Source organism: Epargyreus clarus, unplaced genomic scaffold, assembly GCF_041222505.1.
Source record: "Epargyreus clarus isolate Ecla_fem2 unplaced genomic scaffold, WU_Ecla_fem_2.2 ptg000024l, whole genome shotgun sequence".
Lineage (NCBI taxonomy): Eukaryota > Metazoa > Arthropoda > Insecta > Lepidoptera > Hesperiidae > Epargyreus > Epargyreus clarus.
This window is the reverse complement of record NW_027332231.1, coordinates 6,126,412-6,152,854: the sequence shown is the minus strand read 5'-3', so window position 1 is coordinate 6,152,854 and position 26,443 is coordinate 6,126,412. Positions and strand designations below refer to the sequence as shown.

Genomic DNA, 26,443 nt, shown 5'->3' with positions numbered 1-26,443 from the left:
CTTTCGACTGTGTTGAATTATGACTAATTTAGTATCAAACAAAGAACAGAGAATAAATTATGCAAAAAAACTCAATGTATGGCTAAACGTTATAAAATCATTTGATATAACGCATAATACAGACAGGTGATAAGAATTGATAAGATTAGCACTGTTTGTTATGAGCGCATTTTATTATTTTGCACTATTATGGTTTGATAGTGTACATTTAATGATTGACAAAATGGTCCTTGGGATTTGCTAAAGGAAGTTATATAAAAATATCAGTCTCTTGTTGTGTGCGCTTACGTTCACATTGATTTATAGTTTATTGTCGTTTAAAAAGTAATAAGTGTTGTTTGTTGTTTATGTTGTGAGCGAAAATGATTCGGAATCAAGAAGATGATCGACTTACGGACGAAAACTCGAATATTAATTCAGGAAATCAGATACAAAATAAGCCATACAGAGTTACGGTGGAATTTCCTTTGTTTTTCATTATGATGGCAACTATGCTTATGGGTATTTGAGTATATTTTTATATAATATTAATTACAATAATAACGGTGTACTAGGTAAGATATATTTCTGTGACTCAGCACAGTTGTTCTATAAAATGAAATATAAAATTAAAGTTAGTGTGTTGATGCTATAACGGTAATGGTGGTGCCTTCTTGTTTCTACCTTCTATATTTGGAAAGTTTTATAAGGTTAAACTTCCGGAAAGTATTTTGCCAACTTTTAAAACTTGTTAGTAATGCTAACTAGGTACATCTGTGCTCTGTGCTCCACTTCATATGTGCTCGCTTTCTTGTTTAGTCCAAGTAGCATTTGCCGGTTTTATTAATTTATGCCATGCCTAGATAAAAAATACGCCTTGGAAAATCAAAAAGACGTCTTTCAGATTATTACGATCACAACGTCACCATCGAAGAAATAAATAAATATTTTCTACGTTCTATTTATAAATGAACATACAAAGCATTATCAAAAGTGGACATATAAAATCCGTTTTAGAAGTTAAAATGCAGTGTGAGTCACAATTAATGTGTAATACCTTTATCGACCAAATTTACGACGAATAATTGAATGCGTAGTACTTAGGTATGTAAGAAGTAACTATCTACTTATTATTTACCTAACGTAAATTTGTAACTATTTACTTACTTGATTGCTACAACGAGGTAAATCAAATATATAAATAATAGTTTTTATCGTGGTAACAAGTAAATACGTAAAAATTTACGTACTAAAGGGCAGTGGGGGTCTTACTTTTGAGACCCTGGTCATTCTAGGATGACCGAAATGTAATTGTAATAGCCAACTGATGTAGAGTTGTAACATCCCGTGAATTTTGTAGTGAAATCCGAATAGCATGATAGAACCGACGAGGTTGATCACAAACACTGTAGATACGTTGCTATATTATCAATATTAGGCATGTTAAGAAACAGTCTGTAAAGTATTTTTGGCAATGGAGAATACTACCAGGCGAAGCGAGACGAGGAGGCTATGTTTACCTAATCTAAATAGATAAATATTGCAGGTGGCTATTTTTAAAATAAAGTAAGCTAATTACAACGAAATTAGTCAATTAAAACTGCGATGGAAAAAATAAGTTACAAGCTTATCTTAGTCTCTAGTTCCACTCTCAGCATAATTGATTCAATCACGCTATATTCTCTATTATGAATAATAATTCAAAAATGCGGTTAATTACTTTAATATTAATTTACTTACACTATGTGATATTTTTAAAAGTATTTTCTATCATGTTTTAGGTTCAGCCCTCACCAATATTATTATGTACAGGACATGTGTGTATGCCTTACACCACACACACGAAGAATGTAAAGGATTCCTTTCTCCAACTAAAACAAACGAAACCAATTATTTAGAGAAAGATGTTCAAAAATACACTACTATGGTGTCTACTGTGAAGTCAGTACTTGACGCGTTAGGACCAGCTATTTTATCGCTATTTCTTGGAGCATGGTCCAATAAGTATGGAAGGAGGCCTCTTATAACATGGTCACTTTTCGGTAAGGTAACTTAATGTCAAAGATAATTTGAGTCTGACCAATAGTCTTTTTACATTACCTACATATAATATGTAATATCCTATATGTATAATATGTAAGAAGAGAGAATAAGTATAGTCCACGTAAAACTACTAGTCCGCTCTGAATATAGAAATGAATCGCGTCGCCATAGTACCTAAATTGTATGACTACACCTGCTCGCAACAACTTCGGAGCGGACTAGCAGTTTGGCGCAGACTATACCTACATATAATTGTACAAAATAAATTGTATGATATCGGTGACAATAATAAGTATTATTTTTTAGGTATGACTTTAACAACAATGCTGACCGTAATTTATACCATGATAGAAACTTTAGGTCCATGGTGGTATATTGTGACAATATTACCGACGGCCTTAACCGGGGGTTTTGTGGTGCTATTCACGGGCTCATATTGCTATATAAGTGATGTCTCTCCTCCTGAGAAATCAACGCTTAGGTAATATTCCATACAATTAAAGTCTACATGCCTATTTAGGTACAAAGTAAGTAGGTAGGTACATACACTGTTTATGGATCATTCATAGATTAGTAAAGATACTTCGGCGCCTTAAATTGAATGAAGCCGCAAATGGCTTATTATAGTAAGTTCTTTTTTTGAATTCTTGACAAATAAAAACATTTTTAGAGAAAATTTACGAATAAATTAGTAATACTGCGTAATTTACATAATAAATAAATAATTTATAATAATAATTTTAAATATGTTAGGGACATTTTAGCACGGAGACGTGGCAAAACTTTTTTACGCAACTATTTCAATTCTCAAAACTGGGCACATTTTCTTGTTAGGAGTGAGTAATCTTTACTAATCTATGGGATCATTATTAAAGTTACATTGAAAATAATTGTTTAATTGCAATCGTAGTAATTTTCAACCAACACCTCCCTTCTATCAATCCACATTATGTCGCGCATTTAAATTTATCTTTTGAATATAAAATTGGATAGGTACCTACCACGCGTGAACATGGTGATAAGTTGACCTACACATACATATTTGTATCAATACATTTATATATTTTAAATCAAAATAAGCATTACGTTGCTTCATTTATAGGATGAATAAATAAGTTAGTTAAGAGAACTTTTCTATCGCACACTCGCAACTTGCAATTTTTTAAATAACTCCCGCCAACGAGTTCGAAATACGAATAGCTGAAATGAAAAGTGTGCATTTCGACTTATTAACTTATTCACGCCTGGTTCGAAATTGTCTACTCAGAAAACAATGAAGATAAAAATGAAATTAAAACATGTAGGTGCTTTATTAGGTCGGTAAAAGTAGATTATACACAATTTAGCTGAAGTTACACATAAACTGAATACAATAGTGCTGTAGTACATGAATATAATACTCAATTTTTTTAATTATTTTGTAGGTATTTGTTTTTTTTATTTGTAAAAGAACAGCAAAAAATATACAATCTTTCAGGATGGCTGTAGTAGATTTTACAGTTTCAGCGGGAATGGTAGTGGGATCGTTAATAGCAAAGGATTTGATTTTGTCAATTGGAAATGTATTTTTACTTTTGTTTGGAACGGCGTTAAATGTACTAGCATATTCGTATGCAAGCATCTTCATACCAGAATCTTTACCTGGCGCTCTAGAGGTAACCTGTTGTTATTATATTTTTGTTACACTAAGTACTATTTTAAATACAGTGTTCAACTGCTTATTCACTTGTTTGCAGGGTGGGTTCACTAAAATTCTCGACATTTCTCTAGTGAAAGATATGGCACGTGAGTGTCTCAAAAAGCGACCGAATAACGGAAGAGCACAGATACTTCTCCTCACAGCATCGAGAATAATTTCAGTATTCGTTTTATACGGAACATCAATTTTAGAATATATGTATACGAGAAAAAAGCTACAATGGGCACTTTCAGATTACAATATATTTACTGCGGTAGGGACAGTGATAGGCTTTGTTGCCGGTTTCTTAGGATTAGTTGTAGGCCAAAAGATGTTACGTATTAGTGACATTATCTTCGCAATATTTTCGGTGGCTTCAAAAGCCACTGAATTCTTTATTAAAGCATTTGCAGTTACATCGTGGCAAATGTATTTAGGTAAGTTTCTTGTGGTTTCCTCACTACTGAATTCATAACAATTACTTAACATAGCCTAGTAGTTAAGAAACTGGGTCTTTTAATTGAGGGGTCCGAGGTTCAAATCACCACGCACGCACCTCTAATTTTTCAAACTTATGTGCGTATTACAAATTAATTATCACTTACTAGACAGTGAAGGAACACATCGTCAGGAAACCTGCATACCTGAGAGATTAAAAAAAAACTCAAAGGTATGTGACGTGAGTGACGTCTATCAGTAAGCACTTGGCCAGCGCGGTGAACTATGGCCTAATCCTTCTCATTATGAAAGGAGACCCGTTCCCAGCAGTGGGACGTTCATGGGTTGATGACGTCTTAACAGACAATTAAATTTCAAAATACGATTTCACTCTCAACCCTCACTGATCAAACACTCTCCTGCTTTACTTTCTGCAATGTGATCTCTCTGTGAAAATAATGTTAATATTGCTACAAACTTTATAAAACTAGGCAGTGCAATCAGAAAAACGACCTAACCAGACGGAAATCACACACATTTTTTCATAAGAAAGTACAATTCCGATTTAATGATGATGTTCAATTCTCACTTTCCAGGTTCGGCAGTTTCAATGTTTGATGGACTATCTTCACCTTTGATAAGATCGTATTTGTCGAAGAGTCTATCAGCGGACGACATAGTTAAGGTGTTCGCGATGATGTTCGCTCTCGAAGGTGTAACGCCCTTGATCGCTCCCATTGTGTTCACAGCAGTGTATACAAGTACCATAAGCACTTTCCCGGGAGCTTTCTTCTTGTTAAGTGGAACATTGACTTTTATATCTGTGATATTATTAGGGTAAGGATAATTTATATCTGAAACATTATTTAGAGTTTTCTAAGCGCCTCTTGTCTACTGTTTTCCATGATGTCATAAGCGACAAAAAATTAAGAATGCCATTCAGACAATATTGTTCGTGCTTTGACAGTTTACCTAATCTGATTATTTATCTAATAATCAGATTAGGTTCTCTACAGCCAATAACATTTTACCTTGGTTTGTTTCAGATTAGTTAAATATTGCTCATCTAGGAATAATCAAATGGACTTCCAGCCTTTGGATAATGAGGACGTCGACTGTGATGAAAGTACTTAAATTATTGGAAGTATTATATAAATATAAAAAAGTATTATAATTATATTAAATAACTTAATACCTAGTACTGATGGTCTTTAGATGGAAAAACCCAACGAACACGTTTTTTCTATAAATTATATCAATAATACTAGAGTGAGGAAAACAGTGAACATATGTTATAGGTACCCTATTATAAAATATTATCTTATATGAATCTGCTAGTTTTGTGAGTCATGCATTGGTACTGATTGTTCACAACATATTATATTGTATCTACCTATGACGCGCATGATATCTAATTCTCTTAACGATACCTCGTTCATGGTTAAAAATAACTGCCTGTAGGATATTTTACTGCCGAACTGAAAGGTATTTTTAAAACTTGAAAATCATCACTTTATAATAAATAGTCGTCGTCAACCCATTACTGACCCACTGCTCGGCACGGGGCACTCCTCAGAATAAGAGGGATTAGGCCATAGTCCACCGGGCTGGCCAAGTGCTCATTGGCAAAGTTGACAAAATGTATCATATTTTTTAATTTTAAAAATGACGGTCCTTGTACTTTTTATTTCTTCGTAAATACTACAGAATTAAATAACACAAGTAATTAGAATTATAGCTCCTTATGACTAATATGACCCTTCAAAATGCTCTCATATTCCGGGGAGAGGAGAGGAGAGTGCAAATGGGGTATCATCTCACTGAAATTCGTCAAACAAATAAAAATGAAAAATAGTCGGTAGATAGCTTGTCAATGAAATAAGCCTTAGAGCGTTTTCAGATTATCCGATCCGATATCGGTGTCGGACGACGATAGCCGACATCCGATAGCCGACACCATGTGCTATTTTCACATATTTCCGACAAAATCGTTCCGATACGGCCATTTGCTCGATAGCTTAGTGCGGACAGGTCATCATGGCAGACTATAATAGAAAACTTTATTTGCTGTATCTCTTATATTTGAGACGCAAAAAAAGATCTGTTCACAGACAGTATTGGATACATCCTATTGTGGAAGCTAGATATTCAGAGGGAGCATTTTACACTCTTTTTAGCAAGCTACAACACGCACCTAGAAAGTTTTTTAATTACTTTCGTATGAGTGAATCCACATTCAATTATTTGCTAATTCATCTCACAAACAGTATCAAGAAACTTCTCGCCAATTATTGTCTCGGAGTATTTTATTTTTATATTCCTCGTGAGTTTTATCCCACAAGCATGGTTTAGATTCTACCAGTTCAATTAATGTAATTATATCGTATTTAAATGATGACGACGCCATGATGACAGCCAAACTAGTAAACAAGCTCAAAATGGCCGCCGCGCATCGGGCTCTACGCACACAGAGACAATTTAGATACACGTAGAGCACACATACAAACATTATCGCCCGACGGCTCACGGGCGTCCGATGGTGTCGCCAGCATATCGCTGTCGGCTCCGATATCCGATATCGGAACGGACAATGTGAAAGGCAGGTACATGTTTCATACATTTTACTTACCCCGATATCGTATCGGCGTCCGATACCGATATCGGATCGGATAATGTGAACACGCTCTTACCTGCTTCATACCATTAAAAGCTCCGACAATTGCTCCGATACCCATGACCAGGCACCCTGTATATAGATTTGCTGTGACTCATATTAATACAGAAAAGTAGATGATGGGAATTGATAAGATTAGCGTTGTTTATATTGAACGTTTTTTATGTTTTTATACTGTTATGGTTTGGTAGGGTGACAAAATGGTCTATGGGTTTTGCTAATGGAAGTTGTACAGAAATCAGTCTTATGTAGTGATCGCTTACAATTACTATAATTTATAATCTATTGTCATTAAAGTAACAAGTGTTGTTAAGTCATTAGTTATTTTGTAAAAGAAAATGATTCAGAATCAAGATGATCAAGTTACGGATGAAAACTCAAACTCGAACATTAATTCAGGAAATCAAATACCTAAGAAGCCATACAGGATAGCGGTGGAACTTCCTTTGTTTTTTGCTATGATGGCATCAGCGCTTATGGGTATTTTAATTTTAAATACATTTTTAGAATGTAACGAACACTTAGTACATTTAATTAATAATTGACAAAATAGTCCATGGTAGTTCGACTCCGGCGGCACCACCGCCACATCTATTTCTACCTAATAAAAACAGTGTTAAATACCTAATAACCCTGCTATGTTTGGGTTCGAAGGGTGCGGTAAGGGAGGTATACTTTTCCGAGGCGTTCCAGCAAAACCGGTAAGGTTTTATAGATGATGATTCATCAGTCATCTTTAATTGAATATCTTGAATTTGCTTTAGATAATCGTACTCGCTGATTAGTAAAATACAAAATAACATATACAAGCTCCACAGTAAGCCCTTACTTAGAGATCAGGGACTATAAAGTTTTAATTTAAAATTATGTCTTCCCTGGCCTGTTACCTACATACCGAACTATCTTCTTATGTCCTTGTCGGTAAATGGTTTTGTGGTAGTAAGGGATCAGCGTGAGATGCCGAAATAAAGTTGTCTTCATTTAGAAATATGACTGAATTTAAGTGTTCGTGTATTTTTCTTTGTCTACGTGTAGGGTACCCACCATACAGGGGATCCGAGTAAAGGTATATAAATAACCCATAACTTATGAGTGTAGGAAACTTTGTTTATCATGTAATAGGTACACCATTTATTGTTGATGAAGGGGAAACTTACAAAAGGTACCCGATGCCGTGAAAGCGACACGGGTTATGTGGGAAATTTATCCACTAAACCCCCCTAGGTGGCCATCATTAGTTAAAATAGAGGACATTGGGAACGCTGCCGGAGTTGTTGAAGTGTCGTGTTCTGGTCGGGCCCTACCTTTGTGAATATTTGCGCTCACTACACGTTCAGATATTTTCATACATATGCCGCCACACACACCATCATCCATCCCAGGGTCGCTGGTTCGGCTGGTTCGAGTAAGAACTCTTGCTTTCCACAACCCTGGAAGCTCCTTTTTATCATAAGCATCCTCATCTTATCATAAGCAGGAGATACTGTAGCTCTGTTCTGGTCTCGAGACTACAGGACAATCATGCTATCTACTAATGTTAACTATCCACAACATTTACACCATATTGTGGATTATTTTTAGCACGTGTATTTTCGCGTAATCTACCGAGAAGTATCTTACATAGAGTGCAATAAGTGGCATGGAAGTTATTGCGTTATGACTAATGAGAATCTTAACGAAGTAAAGATAATGAATTATGTAAAAAGACTTATAGACGTATGACTAAACACAGTAAAATAATTTGCTATATATATTAATACAGACTGGCGACAACTATTGATAAGATTAGCATCGTTTATAATGAGCGGATTTTTATTACTTTACACTATTATGGTATGGTAGAGTACATTAAATGATTGATAATATAGTATTTAAGCTTTGCTAGAGGAAGTTATCGTTCCTAAAAATAACAAGTGTTGTTAATTGTTTATTTTGTGAAAGAAAATGACTCGGAATCAAGATGATGGACCTACGGATGAAAACTCGAACCCTAACTCAGGCAATCCTAAGAAGCCATTCAGGGTTAGGCTTCTTGGGTGTCTGATTGGATCGGTGGAATTTCCTTTGTTTTTCGCTATGATGTCAACCTCACTTATGGGTATTTGTTTTTCAATAATTTTATTTTTAAAATACAATGAAATTAGACAAATCAAATTCGTCTTTACAGATGGAAAAATAGTTTCAAGCTTAACCTGGTCTGCGGTTCCAGAATAACTGATTCAATCACGATTTATTTAATAAGTGATAAATCAATAATGTTGGTATAAACATACTTATATTCGTACCTATATGATATTTTTAGAAGTCTTCTTTCATGTTTTAGGTTCAGCCCTCACCAATATTCTTATGTACAGAACGTGCGTTTATACCTTAATCAACTCACACGAAGAATGTAAAGGATTCCTTTCTCCAATTAGAACCAACGAAACCCATTTAGAAATAGATGTTCAGAAATACACTACGATGGTGACTACTGTGAAGTCTGTACTTGAGGCGTTGGTGCCAGCTATTCTATCTTTATTTCTAGGAGCATGGTCCAATAAGTATGGAAGGAAGCCTCTTATAAACTGGTCACTTTTTGGTAAGATATTATCATTAACTAGTGGTGCCCGCGGCTTCGCCCGCATTTTAAAGATAAATAATGACATACATAAAATAGAAAATTCGTACATTCATTGGAATGACAGTGGTGCCATCTGTCGAAAATTGGTCTTACCAACTCGCAAACCTTCGTGGGCTCTTGGACAACAACTTTGCAAAAGATCATCACTTGATCAAATGCATAGTTTCCGATTCTATAAAATGTATATAGACAAATGATCATTTTCATATAAATAGATAGATGATCGATTAACATGGATAAGTAAAGTAACTGTAGGTAAATTATAAAATCGAATTTCGATCTTCTGGGTTGAAAGATCGATTCATTGAATCGATCCGTTACTGGAGATCGATTAAAATAATCGACTTTTTGGTCCAAAAGATCGATTCTCCGATTAATCGATCTTAGATCGCCATCCCTAGTTCCCGTGGTATTTCCGGGATAAAAATTATCCTATGTCCGTTCTCGGGTCTCAGGCTATCTTTGTACAAAATTTCATTAAAATCGGTTCAGTGGTTTAGGCGTGAAGAAAAGACAACCAGACAGACAGACAGACAGACAGAGTTACTTTCGGATTTATAATATTAGTAAGGATAAGGATATAAAATGTAATATTAAGGATTTACGTAATTTTGAGTTGAGTATTTTTGCAGTTTCCGATATATTCAATATTTTCTGTACGTCCGATCAAAAATCACTCGAATCCAGAATTTAGTATCACATTTTAAATACCTAATGAGTAAGATCAATAATTATAGACAATAATGGAATCTGCAAGAGATCGATAACAATAACGAGAATTATTTTCTAGGTATGACTTTAACTACACTGCTGACCGTAATTTATACCGTGATAGAAACTTTAGGTCCATGGTGGTATATTGTAACAGTTTTACCGACGGCCTTAACCGGGGGTTCTGTGGTACTGTTCACGGGGTCATATTGCTATATAAGTGACGTTTGTCCTCCGGAGAGAACAACGCTTAGGTAATATTCCGCATTATTATAATATAGGTAGGTACAGGTAGATATTACAAAGTGCATAATTACTCTATTTTTGATTGTAATAGTAAATTAGGTATATTTTGGTTTAAGTTTGAATTTATCCTTTATTATAAAAGCTATGGTATAAAAAAATTGGTACTTAGTTATTTATACTTAGTAGTCAATTGTATAGCAGCAATTGAACGCTTCAATTTGCAAAAGGCAGCAAAAATATAATACACTCTTTCAGGATGGCTTTGGTAAACTTAACAATTGCAGTGGGAACGGTAGTGGGATCTTTGATAACAACGGATTTAATTTTATCAATCGGATATGTATTTTTACTGGTCTTTGGAACGGCGTTAAATGTACTAGCTTATTCGTATGCAAGATTCTTCATACCAGAATCTTTACCTGGCGCTCTAAAGGTAACCTGATGTTATTATAAATGTAGTTGCACTAAGTACTATTAGAAATGCTGTGTTCAACTGCTTATTCACTTGTTTGCAGGGTGGGTTTACTAAAATCCTCAACATTTCTCTTGTGAAAGACATGGCACGTGAGTGTTTCAAAAAGCGACCGAATAACGGAAGAGCACAGATTTATCTTCTCACGGCAGCGAGATTAATTTCATTATTCGTTCAAAAGGGAACGTCAATGTTAGAATACATGTATACGAGGGAAAAGCTACAATGGGCACTTTCCGATTACAATACATTTTCGGCGGTGGGAACAGTGATAAGTTTTGTTGGCGGATTCTTGGGGATAGTTGTAGGCATAAAAATGTTACGTATTAATGACATCATCTTTGCAATTTTTACTGTGGCATCAACGGCCACTGAATGCTTCATAAAGGCATTTGCAGTCGCAATATGGCATATGTATGTAGGTAAGTTTCTTGTTGATTTTATTTAATTCACAAATTATTCGATACAATAAAAAATCATTATTCAACGGACATTTTAATGTCAAGATGAGATTGTACCCTCACTCGGCAACCAATCCCCTTATGTACTTTCTGCAAAGTGTTGTATCTTCCATCAAATACAAGTATTACTTATATTCTTAATATAACCAAGTATGTACAGTACTTCATATATCTGACATTATAATTAAGATTATGTATTCAAAATAATCATTTTCCAGGTTCTACAGTTTCTTTGTTTAATGGACTATCGTCACCTTTGATAATGTCATATTTGTCGAAGAGTCTACCGGCGGACGACGTAGCTAAGGTGTTCGCGATGATGTTCGCTCTCGAAGGCTTTATACCTTTGATTAGCCCCGTTGTGTTCGCAGCAATTTATACAGCATCCATAAGCACTTTTCCAGGTGCTTTCTTCTTGTTAAGCGGCATATTGGCTTCCATATCTGTGACATTATTAGGGTAAGGATTATATATATCTAAAATCTAAGTTAACAATTTCAAATTATTCCTAGTTCAGTTCAGTTAGCATTAATTTCTATAGCAACAGTGTCATATCTTGGAATTTCACTCTTATTTATCTTATATTTTATTTACTGTGCATAAAATATTATTTTCTCTTCAGCCATAACAACATTGTACCTTTGGTTTGTTTCAGATTAGTGTTATATTTTCGAAAAAGCGGTCAGGGCGGCCATTGAGATATCTTTTTTTATTAAAATGAATTGTTTCCACGACAGGAATTATCATTTGATATCATTAGAATTTTCCCTGATTCACTTCAGGGGAGAGTTTTGATTTCACAATGGGTTTCAGAGCATCATAGAACCGCGAATGGATACGGTCCTATGACGCAAATCTTTCCGGGGGAATAAAATGAATAAATAGATAAAGATATATATAACAATATAGTTAAATATTAAATATTGATTGTTATATTCATAGCTGTGTATCCTGGTGTCATGTTGATATAAAAATAATGTAGTCTTATAATCTGCCTCATAAGTCTTGACTGTGAGCGATCCCTCAAGGAATTAAGAAATCGTGCCTTATCGCATCGCGATATGATACGCTACGATGAGACATGTCCCGGTCAGCTCACTATTCATGAGGTCAGTCAGAGACCATTGAGATACCTAGATAAATATCTACTTGTATTTACTATCCCGGATTTATAATACTTTTTTAATCGCTTTACAATATAAATCACTAATTATTCAAACAGAGTAACATTCTATTTTACATCACTATTCCACAGAATTGTCCCGAAATATGTGGGAGTAAGAACAAGGATGAAGTGTAATAATACCTAAGATATATGGTACATCTTTTTGTACTTGCACGACCATGAGGACAGTAAGATTTGTATAATTTCGATTATGTATAGTTTTGTATACTTTTGAGGAAAATGATAAAATAATGATTATGTGTGTAATGATATAGACAGTTTTCGCTACTTTAGAACTACATCCAACGCATTTGTTGTATATTTGAAAACGCTTGATAATATTTTCTAATTCACTAATTGTTAGCAATACTCACTGATTAATTTGTGTTGAACTTTGCCATTTGCAATGTTGTAAATTGTAATAGACTAGGTTATTACCTAATTCCGCATATTGGAAAGGTATAGTCCATTCCAAACTGCTAATCCACTCTGAAGTTGTTGCGAGCAGGTGTAGTCATACAATCTGCTATGGCGACACGATTCATTTCTATATTCAGAGCGGATTAGCAGTTTCACGCGGACTATACCAACTTCCTCTCCAGTGTAAACTAAAGGGCAAAATAAATAAAAACTTCGTAATAAGGTGAAATATTTTATTCACAATGTAGTCTTTTACAATCGGAAACAAGCGTTTTAATCTATAAAGGTTTTTTTTAAATGTCAAAAAATATTTTAATGTCTAATACAATGATACAGTACCGCACGAAACATGAGCCACTGCTAGAGTAGTGGATAGCGCTTAGTAGTCGAAAAGAATGGTTACACTGTATTCACGGAAATGAGTTAAACGGACACAAAAGGGAATGTAGATCTCGATTTGTTTCAATTCCCTTTCACCTTTAGTTATATTTGGACAGCGACTCGTAATGTAGCAACATGGTAGATTATACTCCAGGCTTACCCTAATTGAAGGGCCTGCGACATGTGGCTATCAGTACTAAACAAGTCAGTCAGCCAGCTAGCCAGCTAGCCAGCCAGCGAAGGTGCATAAGTAGCGCTCATTCAACTAAATCTGTGCATAGTTCAGGCACTAAATGAATCTCTTTCGGTGAATACATTATATGACTATTATTGCTCATTTTTAGCGATTGTACATCGCGCACTACTTTAAAAATACTTCAAGTATATAATACTTCAGTATATAAAAAAATACTAGCAGTTACACCACCGGCCATCAGAGCTCATTCTGTGCTTAACAATATACTTAATTTGTAATATTTTGTCCTTGACAAAACTAGCTGAGCCCAACCTTCTGCCAAGCCAGCCTACTACGCATACCCTGAAGTTGTTACGAATAATGTTATAATTAAGCATGTTTTTTTTCTTTCAACAGAAATTATGCCAAGCATATCGATATTTATGATGCCGCATTACCAAATTACACAATGCTAGAACTAAATTATTGAACATATAAGGCCATTTATGCTTGCACTCACAGTACAAAAACTTCATTTTTGTCTTTAGTGACTGATACTGAAAAGTAATGAAAATATTTTATTGGGACTTGCATCCAATATAAATTACCGCACATGAAACAAAACGAAAAACCTGCACCATTTATGCAGGATTATTAATATAACTGTACGCAGACGAAATCACGGGATCTCTTTGGAATATACAATAATAATACTATTATTGAGACTAGTAACGAATTACTTGTATAATTTAGAGTTTCAAAGTTTGTGAAACTTAATGAAACTGTATTTTTTTCTTAATTTAAATATGTTGATCCAAACGTATGTTCGATAATGTAGCAATAACAATAAAATAATCTACTGAAGTCTTAACATTTTTTTCATTTTGTACCAACCGAATGCTGCAGTTATTATTGTACACATTTACGGCTTTGTAATAATGCATTATGCATAACCTATTCTACTTATAATAATAATCACAGGCTATGTCAATATAAAATCTATATTGATAGGTTATTTTTAATTTGTACAGAAAAGTGCCTGTTGTTTAACAGACATTTTAAATTCAAGAGTAATGTATGAGAGAAGCAAATTCAATGACAATTGTATGGCTGCCATACTATAATCCGTAGTTTTATTTATGTTGATGTTTATGATAGAGATTCTACATGCACTTGTTACGAAGCAACACTTAAAACTCAAAACATGCACCCAATTATTTATACTAAGTCATATCTATGCTTTTATATGCCGTGAAAAATGACCTTAATGTTATTTAAAAGATATAAAAATATATATCATGTAACTCTTTTAATGAGTATGACTCTTATAATAGTATGAGTAGGCCATTTTGAAAAAAATTATATACATAAGAAAAATCACAAAAAAATTAAAAACTATTTCTGACTGAAACGATAAAAACATTTTATGGTTAACTAATTTTGGATATGTTTTATTTATTTTGTTTCTTACGCCTTTTTCGTCTGCACTATTTATTTCAGTAGATCACAATAAAACAAAAAATACTTATTTATAGTGTAATTAACTGTGTTGCTATTGGTACTGAGTTTACAAGGCAACACAGAAGGATGGCTATCTACCCAAATCTTGAGTTATTTCATCCGAATATAATTGTTTAGGAAGCTTGTCATATATAGATGCATGGAGTTAGGGGTTGCTCGTAACATACTAATGAGGATGAGTGAGAAATGCGAAACGATAATAACTAACGATTTGATACATATAAGACCTGTAAATAAAGTTTACAAATAAATGTTAACCTAAATGTACCTATTTAAAATTTAAAGTGAGCAACTTTTATAATACACATCACAGATTTAAGTTACACAATAAACAATGACACTTTTGATCAATTTCTGGACTGGCTTGTTAATAGTGAAACGTATTTTTATAATATCTATGAATAAAAAATAAAGAAAACTTAACACTCTAATAGTTAAAAATAAAAAAAGAAAACAATATTCTTGAAGAACCAAATTAACACGTTAAGTACAACTAAATGATGTATGTAACTCCCCAAGCAAAGGACTTGTGCAAATACATAAAGGTGTCAAACAAAATAAGTAAAAAAAATCAGGTTCGGAATATATGTCTGTGGCCCGATACAAGTCAACATACAAATATAATTGGTCACACATACATCAATTTAAAAATCAAACAATATTTCACCTTCTTAGTCTGACCACACGGTATCTAGATATATTATCTTTGGAAAGTGTATTATGAAGATGGCTCCATAATATGGTACGGAGTTAGAACTTATGTTACATACTAATTCTAAAATACTTGTCACATTAAAACACAGTCTTGTACAAGAGTAGGAGTAGAACACGTATATCGAGTAACTCATGGATCACACAAATGTTAGAGTTGAGGAAATTTTGTTCACACTAAGCCACTTTGAATGGGCTGGCCATACGAGCACCAATGTTTATACACGCACCACTAGTTGCACGAATATCAATCAAACAAACAAATGGTCAGTAGACACTACCGCCAAAGGACACTTTCAAGAAGTCTCTTATATCTACCATTGCTCGTCGGGCTCCTCCCCCTGTAGATCAGGTTTAGCATTGTTAAAGTCCTGAAATGTAAAAAAAGACTATTAGGAATCATGTTATGTCATTGTGTTTATTATAAGCCATTAAGGCCATCTATAAAGTATGTCACAGGAATTTTTGATTTATGAGCCTTGCGCTAATTGTCATATTCGTGAGATCCTGAATGTGTGATGTCACATATTTTCCATTTTTACACTTAGATCTAGGTAAAATTAAAACAGCAATATTAAAGTTTTTACTAAAAATTTTCAAATGACTAGGAGTAGTCATTTGAAAATTTTTAGTAATTATTTTTAGTAATTAAACCATTGTTACAGACTATCTCACTTAGTTGACCCTTAACCTGTGACGCAATTTACGGATGGCCGCTTATTATTTATGTTATGCTTAAGCTTATTCTTAAAAAACTGATAAAAATATATGCAGAATATAATTGACTATAGAAAACCTAAGAATATGGTGCGATAAAATTTTAAGTAAAACCATGCACTTGCAAAATTATTTTTAAAACAATTGCATGGTGGACTATAAAATATGAAAAAATATATGAAAAACTAAGAGACTATGCAAAATAAATCATCAGCGTTACTTTTTTAATAAATACATGAACTTATTAAAGTTACCTTAGTCCACGTTATTGTTTGCTTGGACAATTAAATGCATGTAAAATTTGCTTTATCATTTATTTAAAACATTTTAAAAACTTCATAGTAAAATCTGTATATCATTATTCATCATTCTACCATTACAATGATTTATATTTTGACTATTTACATTATTGCAATAGTAATAATGTTCATACTTTTTAGTTTGTATTATATCACCAGTCATTTCCGAAACTAACGAAATTGTGTTAATATGTATTAGTTGGTTCCAGTTTCAAAGTTAACTTTAGTCACTACATGTGTCGAGATATAAAATTTTATTTGTAGCCAAATAAAACGATCTCCAGTTCACTACTACATCCAGAGAGGCTTGGTATGGATAGCTATGGATGGATATGGAAGCAACGTATCTGTGACCTACCTCCAATGAAACACTAATTCTATCTGGGGTTGATGGGTGGCAGTAGTCACTTACCATCAGGTGGAGGGCATGCTTAGAAGATATATGTAGTTATAAAAAAACATAAATATACTGACCCTAATATCGCTGCCACCATACTTGTTGCCCTTATAGGTGGCAGTGCCGCCGCCTTTCAGGAAATCTGGCACGGGCTGGTCAGCTTGCTTCAGAATCTTCGCCAAGTCTGCTACCAGGTCCTTATCCTGTTAATGAAATTTAGTGTCACAAAATGATCGCAGTTCTATTTACAGTCATAGAACAATAGATGTATTTATACTGTAAGATGTCTACATATATATGTTCACAGATCTATATATTTATATTTATAGACATTTCAAAGTGGTTTAGTCTCACATGTAGTAATTATGATCAAAGGATAAATTTGAAACATGATTATACTGATGAGCTATATTACTGAACTGAGTATTGTAACTCAGTTTACCAATGAGTAAAAACTGTTAGTCCGCTCTGAATATAGAAATGAATCGCGTCGCCATAGCAAATTGTATGACTACACCTGCTCGCAAAAACATCAGAGCGGACATGCAGTTTTGCGGGTATTATACATTAGTACTGCTTTAGCTATCGCCAATGAAAATATGAAAAGTGGATGTTGCTTGTGTTCGTTGCACAATTCCTTACCGAATCCTCATCATAGAACGAAACAGCCTTTCCACGGTTGCCCACGCGACCGGTCCTGCCGATCCTGTGCACATATTCGTCTATGCTCTTCGGCAAGTCGTAGTTCACGACAATGTCAACATTCTTTATATCTATAAGTAAACAATAACATGAATTAAATATCAGTAAAAATAAATAATAAAATAATGTAATGAACAATTTGTAATGTGTATTCAGAGAATTTAGTGGGTAAGGAGTGAACACACACTATCCAAACATACAGTGTTATTTATTATAATTAATAATCTCCACATTTGACAAATGACGCACACATTAGTTACATTGAGGGTACAGTTAGTCCGGGGGAAGGTGATGTGCCTTAAGTGCGTGATGACCTACTGAAGCTATATTTCTAAAATTAAAAAATAGAAAACAAAAATGTTTTAAAATGAATGTAGTCCATCAATCCGCACATAGCCCATACCCCTTTCATTGCGAGGGAACCTGTACTCACTACCCTACCAGTAAAGAGCCAATGACGGAGGTCACTTGAAGTGCTACGTATGTATACTCATAGGACCCACCTAATCCCCTGGCGGCGACGGCGGTGGCGACGAGGATGTAGTGGCGGCCGCTCTTGAAGTTGTGCAGCGCCTCCTCGCGCTCGCGCTGCATGCGGTCGCCGTGAATGGACGACGTCAGCATCTGCTGCTCCGACAGCATCGCCGCTATGAAGTCCGCGTTACGCTTCGTCTCCACGAAGACCAGGATGCGTTTGCCGTCTGAAAATTGCTTAACGTTACGCAGTTTGTCCACCGCCACCGAGCCGACGGCGCCGAAGTAGCGTACATACATTTACTTTAGCCGCTTGTCCACCGCACGTCCGTCACCGAGCACAGTCATCCCGGCTAGACCGGCACCAAGATTTTGACGGGCGATGTGCCGGCAATATAAAACACGTTGGAACTTGTCCACGCTGCCGTCACACGTGTGACAGATGGAATAAAACAAACCGCCGATATCGGTCGCGGTGGACAAACTATCGCCGTCACGTCATATTAAAATCTGCCCGAAATAATCTTGTTCTCGGTATCGGCTCGGTGACAAGTTTAAATTGATGAATGGCGGGAACTTAACTGCCAAATTAATATGAAAAAAATATGTATTTTCTTAAAATTGAGGCTTTTCCTTTGGTTTGTCATTTATCATTACTTCCCAGATTTTGATCCTTATAAGCAACACTATCAGATAGTGGAATAATATACAGGGTGTATTTTTTTTTAAAAATGAACTCGTTCGATTCCCGGCTAGGGAAAAAGTTATTTTAAAAAAGTAATGATGCAGTTTTAATTTTTATTAAAATCGGCCTCGTAACTCCTTTCAGCATTTTTCGCTAATCCTTATAGTTTCGGATTTGGCCCTGAAGGCCCGAAAAATTCACCCTGTATAAGGATGCAAGAAGTGGAACTATTATAAAAAATATACAACAATACACATAAAAACATACAGTGTTGCAATATTGACTAGCCAACTCTATGATGTCGAATATTAGAATTTTTGTAAAAAAAGGATCTTTCGTAAATGTATCGTTTCGTATTCTATTGTAAAAAAAGAAGCACGACTTCAAAAATCAGTTTAGAAATAATTTATGTATATAACAGTACTCACTGTTCTCCTCAACAAGTTCGTTGAGCTTTTTCCGTTTCTCGTACTTGCTGACCTGATGGAAGATCTGTTCCACATCGGTGCTGGCCCCGCCCACTATGCCGACGGCGACGAACAAGTAGTTGTTGAGGAAACGCCCGGCCAAATGTTGAATGTCCTCAGGGAAGGTCGCCGAAAACATCAGTGTTTGTCTTTGGCCCTGTATAATTTGTTTAATTCATTATATTTATTATTTTACAAGGTAATTGCAATGAAAAGTTTGAAGGTGGTACAACCCTCCATGGTTTGACGTTGTTGGCACGATTACCAACACTAGTCCTACTTTGTGATAGCAGCATCAAGCACTGCAAAGTTCTCTTTTAAAGTTCTGCAAAGGTAGTTACAGCATTCCAGCTTTGACCTTGAGTAGGACCTTCGTCCTATAAGGATTTACTTTAGAAGTGTGCAGCATGGTAAGTATTGACCACTTACTGTCACTACATTGTATGTTCGTTCGCTTACTTCAATTTCATAAAGAAAGACACTGTCAAATTAAAAAAAACAACAAGAAATAAAACAACACAAATGACAAATAATTTTCAATCGTTTCACTCACACTAGGCACCATGGTGGGGTGATCCATCATCTTTTCGACATTGGGCATAAAGCCCATGTCCAACATGCGGTCAGCCTCATCGAGGACCACGAAGCGAATACCGTCGAAGGAGACACGGTTGCGCTCCACGAAGTCGAGCAAGCGGCCAGGCGTCGCTACCAAGATGTGGCAGCCTCTCTGTGTAATGATAATGATAAAATAAAATTTATTTACAAACATGTTTTTCATAACATCACTTTGTTTTCCATTTCCTTCTAAAAAGCGTCGTTTCACTTGATACTCAAGCCATGAGGTTGCATAAAAAAATTGATTTAGAATGAGCGCATTATAAACCAAGTTAAATAAGAGCTGGTAATAATAAAATTAAAAAAAAAACTAGCCAAGCCCCTCCTCAAATGATATATCACAGAGTACCTATTTGTGATGAAACACTACTGGAAACATAATTTTATTGAGAAGTTGCTTACAGATATATTGTCTCCTTGGTGACGAACTGCAGTGCCACCGTACGCCACGGCGATCTTCAAAACGGAACCATACGAAAACTTGCGAGCCTCATTAAATATTTGTAGAGTGAGCTCCCTAGTAGGCGACACAATAACAACCTGAAACATATTTTGAATTTAATATACGACATATAGGTTGATATGAAGATATTTTTAGAACTCATTTTTTTTATAATACAGTAGTAGCAGATGAGCAGTCCACCTGATGGTTAGTGGCCATGAACATCTGTTGTCAATCACAGATAATATTAGTTTCCGACATAAGGTTGGCCACAGATGTGCTGCTACCACTGAAGACAAAGCTGAAATGGCTCGGATAAGTATGTCACCCTTACCACACAATTCAAACCAGAACACAGCAACATTATACACTGCTGTTATTAGGTATTTAAGTAAATTTATACTGACCTGAGGTTGCGCACATCCATTTGGTCCAACGACAAGTTCACGGCTGTCTTGTAAAAGGGTATTGATTATAGGAAGCAGAAATGCAGCCTGAAATATTAAGAAATATTCATTATAACACATTGAAAGGTAAGACTTGTATTTTGAGCAATAGTGTATCAATGTCATTTTTATTCTACTTATAACATGCAAGCAATATGAACACATATCTACAGATCACAAGAAATATAAATACTATTGCTTGTCACAAGTAAAATAATAATTAAAAGGTATATTTACAGTCTTTCCCGATCCAGTCTGCGCACAGCCCATAAGGTCTCGGCCACTCATAACGATGGGTATAGCATGCTTCTGAATAGGCGTTGGCTTTTTGTATCCAGACTTCAATATGTTATCCAGGACATACTTCCGAAGGTTTGCCGTTTCAAAGCTGTCTATCGCACGAGGTGGATTTTCGCCACTAACCTAAAAAAATAATTTAATTTTGAGATATAGTTTTATCGGTATTTTACTGCCGTTATAACGTCGTTTAGGTCAACTGTAAAAGATTTTGGGGTCCAATGCGATATTACAATTAACTAACGCTATAACAAATCAAATAGAAACGAGTAGCATTTCGGCGTGAAAATGTCATTTCAAGTAGTTTTTGGGGCACTTTATTGATTTGAAATTAAAAAAAAACTGTTCTTATACTTCTATACCATTCTGAGATAATGGCCTCCCATTCTGAGAGGTAACCTGTGCCCATGGGACAAGTAATAAGTTGACAACTACAGGTACTCACTTTAACAGCAATACAGTCAAACTTGTCAAAATTAATCCCGGAGCTGATGGTGCTGCTGAATATCTCCTGCTCGTTGTCCGTGGGCTCCGGAGGCACGTACGTGACGGGTGCCTTCTTGTTCTCGTCGTCGGGTGCTTCGCCCTCGCCGCCGTCCGCGCTGGAGCGGCCGCCCCGCCCCCCGCCGCGCCCGCGACCTCGGCCTCGCCCGCGCTCACCCCGCTCTCCCCTATCACCCCTATCGCCGTCATCGCCGTAACCATCACCTTTATGGGCAACAACAATAACAGCAATAGGGTAACAATGGTGATTATATGCTGATTGTTTATTGGGTAACATCAATAATAGCCGGTAGTGTAAGACTCCTGATTAGTTTTTGAATAAGATTGGAAGTTGATGAGGGAAGTATTTGAAGGTATGCCATCAAAATGCAGACTGCTTTAAGTTAGAAGTGGGTGGCGAACCTTTTATACTTAATCACAATCGAACCATAATGGTTAAATAACTGAACTAATTTTCAAAGTACTTACACATTTTTTACTTTCATTATTGTTATAACAGCTATCATTATTTAATACTCATTTTGTGAGAATTTTAAGTGTGTACCTATTCAAAGTCACGAGATAAAGACCAATGACAGACTGATGGATAGTTGGAACTTAGCAATAGGGTTCCATTAGAAATCTTCAGGTAAAAAAATGAGAAATTCCATATTTTATTTCACATGCCATGAGAACAAGTGTTTAAAATATAGTCTAAGAAGCACTTAATCAATATCTACAAAGAACTCAAGTGCTAGACACTTGAGAAATATGAGACAAGTGCCAACAAAACAATATTTAGAGTGTGAGTTAACATAAAAAATTACTAGCATAAGAAACAGTCTATGCATGTCTATGATACTATTTGAATTTTCAAAACTTCAAAATAAATACCTTGTTATTCCCTATATAATTTTGTCTTACATACAGAGATACTTAGTATGGAGTTTCACATGTTTTAATTACTTATTATGAAATAATCTTATGTATTATGTATTTATGTATGTTATGTATCTATATTAATTAAACCCTGTAAAATTAAAAGCCTCTAGTGTTCAATATGAAAGTAGTTTAGGCCCATACAAACAACCAATCATTTATAAACCTAAATAATATTTAGAAAAATCTATAAAAAAACAGTTACTCAATAGATAAATTATGTGATATTTATTAAGAAAGTGTCTTAACAGTGACATACCATTTGTATCAAAGTCTCCGCGGTCTCTATCCCTGCCGCCGCCGCCCCGGCCCCCGCGGCCGCCCCTGCCGCGTCCCCCGCCCCTGCCTCCGCGACGCTCGCCAAAGCCGTTGCTGCCTACATCCTTTGTGAAATCTGTAATCATTGTAAGGACCCTCAAATTTAATTCACTACTTCCTAACAAAAAATTACTTAAATACTTAATTTCTAACTCTTCTGTATTGCTTTTTTTGTATACAAAAACTTATTAATTAAAAAAAATGCATGTTTTTAAAGAAGAACTCAACTTCATAATCTATGGTACTGAATGCTCGTTGAATGTTAATGTAATAGAAAATGTGTGTAAAAGATAGTATACAAACTAGAACAGTAATGGTATGCTTAGACCAGAAAATCCATAACATATCGAAAACAACATTAAAAACGTTTTGTTTTTTATACATTGAACTATTTCCTAAATTGTAACATTGGTTACAGATAATTGCATCAAGTATACATACCACCAAAGTCCTCTTGAAACGACTGAAATCCTCTTCCTCGTGACAAACTGTGACCCTCATCTACCTCTGAGCGATCATTATAGCAATTATTTGTTGTAGGAGGTGGAGGTACTACCTGTAAAATACGGACAAAGAATATGCTTAAAAATGTTGCACCTGGCATAGATAATATAAATTTTATGGTAACCTGTGAGTATGCCCCACTGCTGGGCACAATACTGAGTATCGGAAGAAGCCTACGCTCAAGTCTTATAACAAAGTCTTATTAGAAAAATGATCATGTGGATTGAATGTTTTTCATCTAGATAATGACTGATAATTCTGCACATGAATGTTACTATAAAGCCTTTTGTGTAACTTGAAATATGAAATGAACAATGAAATTATTCTTCATTGTATGTTTGCACCAATCAATCATTTTCAGATAAACATTTTATGCCTATGTATGGATCTTATGCTGAACAAAGGTTAATGAAATGTGATCCTCTTATTATAAAGCTGTATTAAGTAGTGTCAAATTCCGTTATTTAAATATTGAAACTGTAGTCCTTTTTATTTAATTTTTACTTGCAAAGTCAGCAGATGAAGTTGCCATTTTGCATATTAGTTTATGAATGTATGAATATATAAATTTTGATGTATCCTCATTTTGAGAATCGACAAACAGACAAGATGTATTACATTAAAACTTACAATTTCAGAAGCATCATCCCATTCGTCATCCATTATCTGTAAGAGTTATAGTTTGATATAATAAAGATACAGAAAGTACTGTACGCATACAAGTGTATAATTTAAATAAAAACAAATCCAATCGAATTTAAGTTAGTCAAAAATACAAGCTAGCTTTTTACAACTTTGTTGATTGAAAAAAAGTAGCTACTACAAATTTTGCAGAGCAATCATTGAGATAACATAAAATCTAATAAGACCTAGCTTATTTGTCGGTTGACAAAATTCGCAATGCCTACCCTACACTTCAAAATAAAATTAAAGAAGTAATAATAATACGTTTATAGTCCCCTAGACCAATTGAGATACAATATTTTAGTAATTATTACTGTAAGCATACAGATAGGTGATACTGAAGACCTTTAAATACATTTTTTTTAAATAAAATATATTTAGACAAGCAACAATACGATCAGATTTTAAAAGACCGGCAACGTAGATTACACGTGCTTGAATTAGCATTTGACAACAACCCTTAATTCTATTATACGTAATATCGTTTATATTTAATACTCACTGCTTAAAATTGAAGATTAAGTGAAAATTTACCGAGTTCTAACGATATAATAGAAAACAATTTCAGACAAAGACGTCAAGGCTGATCTATGGCGGCGAAAAAGGGAAGGAGGAACAGACTAGCGATGCGCGATTGTTACTAAAAACAATCGAATTATTCGATTGTTATTGTGTTCGATTGTATTCGAATAACTATCGAAATTCTTCGATTGTATTCGAATAACTATCGAACAATCGAAATTCTTCGATTGTTGGTCGATTGTTCGATTGTTCGTCGATTGTTCGATTGTTCGATTGTTCGTCGATTGTTCGATAGTTCGATTGTTCGTCGATTGTTCGATTGTTCGATAGTTCGATTGTTAGTCGATTGTTCGATTGTTCGTCGATTGTTCGATTGTTGGTCGATTGTTTAGTACACGCAAAACTAGTAACAGCGCAGTCAAGCGATACGCGATTGTTACGTAAAAATGGAACTATCGAAGCTATTTGGTTGTTGGTCAACTATTTAGTATACACAAAGCTACTAGCAGCGAGGAGCCACTAATTTCTGTGTTTAAGAAATCTGAGTCAGTCTTATATATTTGGTGGGGGAAGCGCACGTGCGTCGTGCACCCTTCCGCTGCTTTGTTGCATTCCGTTATTTAATGGTGCGTCCACACCTTGCTTCTCGCACTGCTCACTGCGCCTCGTGGCCACACACTCTCACACCCTACTCGCGTTGTTAACATTATTTTTCTTCAAATATATAGTATTTCACATAGTAATTTTAATGTAACTATGAGTACATAATTTTTTGTGATAACTTTTATCTATAATATACGCTAAAAAGACATATTTTATATTTTCTGAAAATATTTTTCTATAATATGCGCCATGGAGACGTATATTATATTTTTCAGATGACCTTTTTGAAAACGTTGTTATGAAACGAACTTAGGGGATGACTACGACATCTGGATTATCGATGATACTCCATAGTATTTGATACAAAATGATTTATGGTATAATTATTTCTCAACACAACAATATATAGTACAATTGACTAAAATGTAATACAATACTTTACATTTTCCAACCAGTGGCAAGTGACGATAACTTTGCAACACGACGCACCTGCACATTGTCCTGAGCACACGCATGTGGCCGCGCGGTATAATTTGTATTCGGTCGTCGATTGTTATTCCAAGGTCGATTTTTATTCGTACGTCGATTGTTATTTCAAGGTCGATTTTTATTCGAACGTCGATTTTTATTCGTACGTCGATTGTTATTCGTACGTCGATTTTTATTCGAACGTCGATTGTTATTCGTACGTCGATTGTTATTCGTACGTCGATTGTTATTCGAACGTCGATTGTTATTCGAACGTCGATTGTTATTCGATTGTTTTTTTGTTACTACGAATAAATCGACAATCGATTGTTGATTCCGTCGATTGTCGATTTATTCGATTGTTTTTTTTAGAACAATCGCCCATCGCTAGAACAGACAGAATTTTTAATTTACAAAAATACAGATGGAACGAGTGTCTATGGTTTAAATTAGTGAAGTGAAGTTTAGATGTGGTATGGTTGGATAAATTATACAAAGAGAATATAATCACTACGTTTTAAAATTATAATGCTGCTTTAATCCATAGAGGAAGGAGTTTTTATTCAATATAATAAAATAAAATTTGTTAACTATTCTACACATCAGAAATCATATTTTTAAATTTAATTATTATGTTTTTTGTTGCATTAAATAAATATTAATCCAAAAATTCATAATAA

The 26,443-nt window shown here is 34.8% G+C and overlaps 3 protein-coding genes across 5 annotated transcripts; 2 read left to right on the top strand and 1 right to left on the bottom strand.

Moving 5' to 3' along the window:
- The first annotated feature begins 218 nt into the window (after positions 1–218).
- Positions 219–5,339, top strand: LOC140752482 (probable peptidoglycan muropeptide transporter SLC46). 3 transcript variants are annotated; one of them, XM_073086808.1, is made up of 7 exons: positions 219–501; positions 1,761–2,021; positions 2,329–2,503; positions 3,500–3,677; positions 3,759–4,137; positions 4,735–4,975; positions 5,185–5,339. In XM_073086808.1, exons 1-7 carry the CDS (start codon positions 363–365, stop codon positions 5,270–5,272), a joined length of 1,461 nt encoding a protein of 486 aa, XP_072942909.1. In that variant the 5' UTR covers positions 219–362; the 3' UTR covers positions 5,273–5,339. The 3 variants fall into 3 exon arrangements, with proteins under 3 accessions (XP_072942909.1, XP_072942910.1, XP_072942911.1); XM_073086809.1 differs by having other exon boundaries at positions 359–554; XM_073086810.1 differs by lacking the exon at positions 219–501 and adding an exon at positions 564–1,083.
- A 4,959-nt stretch (positions 5,340–10,298) lies between these two features.
- LOC140752489 (probable peptidoglycan muropeptide transporter SLC46) lies at positions 10,299–11,950 on the top strand. Its single transcript, XM_073086822.1, has 4 exons — positions 10,299–10,427; positions 10,648–10,825; positions 10,908–11,286; positions 11,544–11,950. Exons 2-4 carry the CDS (start codon positions 10,649–10,651, stop codon positions 11,786–11,788), a joined length of 801 nt encoding a protein of 266 aa, XP_072942923.1. The 5' UTR covers positions 10,299–10,427; position 10,648; the 3' UTR covers positions 11,789–11,950.
- Positions 11,951–13,129: 1,179 nt separating this feature from the next.
- Positions 13,130–24,791, bottom strand: Vlg (vasa-like). The gene is made up of 14 exons (XM_073086805.1): positions 24,673–24,791; positions 24,117–24,152; positions 23,424–23,538; positions 22,924–23,058; positions 21,688–21,950; positions 21,183–21,368; positions 20,907–20,993; positions 20,460–20,597; positions 19,993–20,169; positions 19,401–19,596; positions 18,317–18,514; positions 17,754–17,884; positions 17,189–17,314; positions 13,130–16,069 (listed from the first exon to the last, which is right to left on the bottom strand). The coding sequence occupies exons 2-14, from the start codon at positions 24,147–24,149 to the stop codon at positions 16,013–16,015; spliced, it is 1,842 nt and encodes a 613-aa protein (XP_072942906.1). The 5' UTR covers positions 24,150–24,152; positions 24,673–24,791; the 3' UTR covers positions 13,130–16,012.
- Positions 24,792–26,443: the final 1,652 nt, after the last annotated feature.

Coding starts and splice junctions, on each gene's coding strand:
- Vlg (XM_073086805.1), bottom strand. CDS start 24,149: ATGGATGACGAATGGGATGATGCTTCTGAAATT. Junction 21,951..22,923: donor CGGAGACTTTGATACAAATG/GTATGTCACTGT, acceptor TTGCCCATAAAG/GTGATGGTTACGGCGATGAC. Junction 20,598..20,906: donor ATGGATGTGCGCAACCTCAG/GTCAGTATAAAT, acceptor AATATGTTTCAG/GTTGTTATTGTGTCGCCTAC.
- LOC140752482 (XM_073086808.1), top strand. CDS start 363: ATGATTCGGAATCAAGAAGATGATCGACTTACGGACGAAAACTCGAAT. Junction 3,678..3,758: donor CTTTACCTGGCGCTCTAGAG/GTAACCTGTTGT, acceptor ACTTGTTTGCAG/GGTGGGTTCACTAAAATTCT. Junction 4,138..4,734: donor ATCGTGGCAAATGTATTTAG/GTAAGTTTCTTG, acceptor CTCACTTTCCAG/GTTCGGCAGTTTCAATGTTT.
- LOC140752489 (XM_073086822.1), top strand. CDS start 10,649: ATGGCTTTGGTAAACTTAACAATTGCAGTGGGAACGGTAGTGGGATCT. Junction 10,826..10,907: donor CTTTACCTGGCGCTCTAAAG/GTAACCTGATGT, acceptor ACTTGTTTGCAG/GGTGGGTTTACTAAAATCCT. Junction 11,287..11,543: donor AATATGGCATATGTATGTAG/GTAAGTTTCTTG, acceptor ATCATTTTCCAG/GTTCTACAGTTTCTTTGTTT.